Below are 5826 nucleotides of genomic sequence, written 5' to 3' on the forward strand. Positions count from 1 at the left end.
TCTGTCCCTCTCTATTTCACTTTTATTTATTAATTTAAAATAAGATAATATGTATTTTTTTCCCTCTTAATGATAAAGTAATCACTGCGCACTGCGCAGAATGCATTTTGTCTGTAATTACTGCGCCAATCGCATAATGTATTTCTCTATCCCTCTCTATTTTTTATTTATTTTTTTATTTATTAATTTAGGATATTTATATATATAAGATATATCTTATATATATATTTATAACTATATACTCTAAATATAATATATAAACAAAAATTATATAATTATTAATAGTCATGTTTACATAAATTTTAATTTTAAATAATTAACAACTTCTTGCGCTAACTTATTTCCGGTCATTTAATAAACCATTGACTTATCTTTTCAATATATTCAATGTGGGATTAACATCTGTTATTCTTATATAATTTTGTTAACAACTTCTTTTCCTACTTAAGGACCTCTTTATAGACCACATTAGTAGTTTTCCCCTCAGGTGCTAGAATCACCAGACTGCTAGGTGAGCTTACCCTTGAGCAGGCCACGTAAAACTGCCCATGTGAGAAACAGTCCTCACTTAAATCAATCCCTGCTACTTTCAACGACTGTCCCTGTGACTTATTAATGGTCATCGCAAAACAAACCTTGATAGGAAATTGCAGCCTTTTAAACTCGAAAGGGTACTCTGATGGTATGAGTGGTATGCGTGGTATAAACACTGTATCTCCCCGAGCACAGCCGGTGAACACTGTGGCCTCGATAACATTCCTATAGAGTGCCTTTACTCGCAACCTGGTTCCATTACAAAGTTTTGGTGGATTGAGGTTTCGCAGCAACATCACTGGAGCCCCCACTTTAAGTCGAAGCTTGTGAGTGGGTAAACCAGGAGGGTTCAAACTATTTAGGAACTCAACGGGTAATTAACAGCGTCATCTGTTTGTACCACCGAGTCTACAGATCTGTACTCCATTTCTATCTCGTCTAATGATTTAAGTAGAGTGTCATTAATAACACCAGCTTTATCGTTCTTAGGAGTCAAAATTGCACGCTCACACAACCAGTCCATAGATTTCTTTTTGATATCAACAATATCAGGGTATATTTTGTCAATAAGGTTAGCTAAGGTTGTCACTACTAAGCCTAAATCTTCTGGAATAATCACCTTTCCCTCAGACTCGGGATATTTTCCATCCCCTATTTCAAGTAGAATTTTCGAGAATTGCCCCGCGGAGACATCACCTTTCAAATATACCCTCATATTCTTTTTGAGAGAGAGTTTACAGATAAGAGACCATAAATATGATGCCTTAATGCATGCTTTAACCTCATCAGCTCGAGTTCCCCTTTGCACTACAGGCAAAGTCTGTCGGAAGTCTCCAGCCAGCAGCACAGTGACTCCCCCCATCACTCCATCGTTACCCCTAATATCTTTTAAGGTTGTACTCAATGCTTCAAAACCCCCTTTATGTGCCATGGTGCTCTCATCCCAAACAATGAGCTTACAGTCCCGCAACACTTGGGCCATGTTGCTTTGTTTTGAAATATTGCACAAGGGTGTTTCTACATAGTTTAGATTGAGGGGCAGCTTAAAAGCAGCGTGAGCAGTCTTGCCTCCCTCTAACAGCGTAGCAGCAATGCCAGAGGATGCAACAGCCAAGGCAATGCCACAATCACTTCTTACTTTTGCCAAAAGTAAATTAATGAGAAAAGTTTTTCCAGTACCACCTGGAGCATCTAGAAAAAAGACCTAACCAGCACTTAATTCAATACTGCTAAGGACCTGCCGATAGACAGCGAACTGCTCATCTGTTAGTAAACCCTCGTTATTCGACACCACTTGTGCTAAGATGTTTACATCATAATTTGTTTCTCTCAGATAATCCCGATTTCTAAAAACTTCTCCTAACCTTTTTGGCTGAGACAGACCATATTGTTGTAACTCCTGTCCTCCCAAAGCCAATACTGTGTCTTCAATCATCACCAAACATCTGTTATACACCTCGTCCATTATCTGCTGCGCACTGCTTTGCAACTCTCTTTCCACTTGTCGTGTAATATCTTCTGAGAGGCTGTCTTTATACTTTTCCCAAAGACTCATAGGCTCGTTAAATTGACAGAATACCAACATCACTGTAAAAAGCTCCCGCAGCTTGAAGGAAGAATCACACAAAGCAGCTTCCTCCAATGTATTGTCCCAGTGTTTGTCATCTTCCAGCAAACCTAATGCCTTGCATGCAGACTGGAATGTGGAACAGACAACACCATTTACAGTTTTCAATTCTAAAAATGATGTTGGACCTCGAATCTCATACAGCAACATGCGAAGATAATAACACTCTGTGTTATTTGGATGGATGGTATACACTCTTCCCAGCACATTGTCCTTCTTTATTCCTGGCCAGCCATCGACATTCATTCCCCGCTTTCTTCTCTCAAACTTGTTATTTTTAAACACAAAATAAAAAGGAACCTCACAGTACAAAAGAGTTTTTGCAAAATCGTCGGTTTTGCACAGCTCGAAGAAAGCCAAGAGTGTTGTCTGAAGTGGATTACTAATCCTCTCAACTAAGTTTTTGGAATTAAAGTATACACGCTGACCATTCTCGAGGTGTACAGCTAGATGAAAGACAGCAGGATACCTCTCATGATTAGGAAACGCCAAGATTCTCCAAACTGCCTCTGAGCTGCTAATATACCGTCCACTCTCGTACAATTTTACCTCATCCCTCTTATTCTCTAAGGCAAAAGTCGCTTGATCACTGCCATTATTCACGTACTTACAAATATACTTTATAGATTTAACTGAATTACATAATTCCACATTAATATGAGCATTGAAAGTACGTAACAAAACAGGATTATAGGGCACCACCCAACGATTGTCCAGCTCTATTTCATTGATTTTTACGGTAAATCCACCATCAGCTTGAGACCTTCTCCGATACTGCGGATATCCATCGTTTCCTGTCTGAGTGTCCTTTAGAAGTTGCCTGGGATACCTCTTGCTGCAATTGCCTCCTTTCATACATAGCGAATTACGGTTTAAGCCCCCGCAGGGCCCATGAATCATATTGGCCTTGACAATATTATAAAGAAGAGAGTCTTTTACGGGATCAGGTATTTCAGCACATATGACTTTGTCGATCATATTATTAAAGATGCACTGCTCTAGCCACAGCAAGATGTGAATATGAGGCAAACCTCGTTTTTGCCATTCCACAGAGTACATGAAACACGTCACTTTTCCAAACAAATCACCCTTTTTTAAAAGAGCCATCATTTTTTTCACCTTGAGATGAAATACCCTGGCTATAATATCGTGTCGATCGTGAGATTTTTGGCCAGGAAGCAGTACATCTGTGATATCCTTCCACTTTGGATTACAAGTAAAAGTAATAAACAGATCAGGACGACCGTAAAAACGGACGTATGTCATAGCGTCCTGAGTTCGCTCATGCATATAGCGTGGTCCTCCAGTGAATGATGACGGAAGCACCACCATTTGACCCATCTGAGCAACGTCAGCATCCTGCTTTCCTATGGCGTCTCTCAAATGAATGTAACTATCTGCCCTCAACTGCACCTGGTTATTCCTAATATAATTCAACCTTTCAGTCTCTATTTTAGCATACATATCAACCAAAAATTGACTGAAAAGTGAACGGAAGTACACCAAGTGATTAACTTCCCCTTCCCTGACCATAATACGGTATGAGTAAAAGCTCGCTGCGGATACTGTATTCTTTAGGGGCAACTTGGTCTGAGGATCGCGCTGAGACAGGGCAATAGAGTACCCATCTTCGCCACGGCAGAACAAAAGCGGATACCTGCTTGGCTCCGAATGATGTCATGTTGAAGCAGCCATTATACTTCCGAACACGATTCATAAAGTGGACGTGCTCAGAGTGGCTATCCATTACCAAACTGTAGAGAGGCTTGGGCAGAGGTTGAAAAGGTGAAAGCTGCACCTTTCCATCATTGCAACACATGCCAGGAGCCTCCTCCTTCCACTTAAGGGCATTGCAGTACTTACACTTCTGGCTCATGGTACCCAGAGCTATAATGCTGTCTGCCTCATAATCCACATCAGGATCATATGCCATGCCTGAATAAGCTTTTACCTTCCACGGAAGTGCTCGCCTTTCTAATCGTTTTCCAGAATTGCTTAGTTCATATCGAAACTCTATCGCTCTGTGTACCTCAGGGTTATTTTTTTGGTACTTATCCACAGCTGCTCTGTGCACCTCAGGGTTATTTTGTTGGTATCTTGCCACCGCTGCTCTATGCACCTCCGGCTTATTTTTTGAGTACCTAGTTACCGCTGCTCTGTTCACCTCAGGGTTATTATGCGCATATTTTCTTGCCGCATCTTGAAGTTGCTTCTTCCTTTTAACGTTAGTATATCTAGCACGACGTTTGCCAGAAGCCTTTTTGCTACCAAAAAGAGATAATGGTTGTGAAATATTTGAGGCATGATCATACTTAAAAAAGAGTGGTGTAGTGGTCAATTCTTCATTTTTACGTGGCACGTATGCATCGAAATGTCCTTTAGAAAGGTCCTGCGTAAAGCGCAGCCTCTTAACAGGGTGACCTTCAACACCAAAACTTTTATAGAGCTCACCATTGCGGTAAACCTCGAAGACAAACCCGAATAATTCACCAGCCGCCACCAACTCGCATAAACCACCATAAGTAAATGGTTGAGACATGTGAGCGAGATATTCAGCAGAGCTGGTATAATTGTCCCCCTTGCTGTCGTGGGACATAATGGAAAATTCCTCCCAATTATCCACCACATGTTTCACGATTAGTTCACGCACATCGCTAGCCATTAACTGATTGTAATACATAAGATATGAGAGAGATCGGAACAGGCAAGCTCCATCCCCTGTGATCGGGACAATAGTGTGAGGCACCATCTCTCCATTAACATTTAAAAACTCATATGCCATACCGACTTAAAAAATAATAAACTGTATTAGATTTTAGTAAAAAAATCCTTAAAGCCGTTTTGCATTCTCTTCCAATTTCCATAAAAAATAATAAAATAAGCAGTATTTCATGCGTTTTACTGCTTTAAATAGATCAAATAACAGTTTATAGTTAGTATTAAACTGTACAATTAAAGCAAAAACGATCCAACTGTACAATTCAAGCAAAAACGATCTTATTACTTGAATAACTGCTCAGATTGATAATATAAGCAGTATTGTGAAACTATATAACTAAAGCAAAAACTGAACAATTGAAGCAAAAACGATCTTATTACTTGAATAACTGCTCAGATTGATAATATAAGCAGTATTGTGAAACTATATAACTAAAGCAAAAACAATTCTATTACCTGAATAACTGCAAACATGAAATAAACGTGAAAGATACTTTGTAATATACACACACACACTCTCTCTCTCTCTCTCTCTCTCTCTCTCTCTCTCTCTGAATAACTGCGAACACGATGTAATGTCGAAAAATGTGATATTTTTTTTTTTTAATATACGCCCTTCTTCTCTCTCTTTCTCACGCTTCTTTAATCAATTACAAACTGCAAAATTGTGAAACAACATATAAAATGTTTGACACATTCATGATTGTATCCTTACTTAGTCACATTCCTATTCTCTCTCTCTCTCTCTCTCTCTCTTTCAATACGAAAGAAACATAAATTTATAAATCCGATTTAAAAAAAATATGTAAACATTAAGCAATTAAAACATACTAAAACAATAATATAGGCATTTTATAAAATATAAATAAATTAAACATACTGAAATAATATTTTTTATTTTATAAATACCTTATTTTCTCTCTCTCTCTCTCTCTCTCTCTCTCTCT

General features: G+C 38.7%; 1 protein-coding gene and 1 pseudogene across 1 annotated transcript; both read right to left on the reverse strand.

Annotated features, from left to right (window-relative positions):
- Positions 1-440: 440 nt before the first annotated feature.
- LOC112462964 lies at positions 441-1509 on the reverse strand (annotated as a pseudogene).
- Positions 1510-1738: 229 nt separating this feature from the next.
- On the reverse strand, positions 1739-3625 carry LOC112462965. Its single transcript, XM_025029064.1, has one exon. It carries the CDS (start codon positions 3623-3625, stop codon positions 1739-1741), a length of 1887 nt encoding a protein of 628 aa, XP_024884832.1.
- Positions 3626-5826: the final 2201 nt, after the last annotated feature.

This window comes from Temnothorax curvispinosus, unplaced genomic scaffold (genome assembly GCF_003070985.1).
Source record: "Temnothorax curvispinosus isolate PA1 unplaced genomic scaffold, ASM307098v1 QBEX01012981.1, whole genome shotgun sequence".
NCBI classification, from domain to species: Eukaryota; Metazoa; Arthropoda; class Insecta; order Hymenoptera; family Formicidae; genus Temnothorax; species Temnothorax curvispinosus.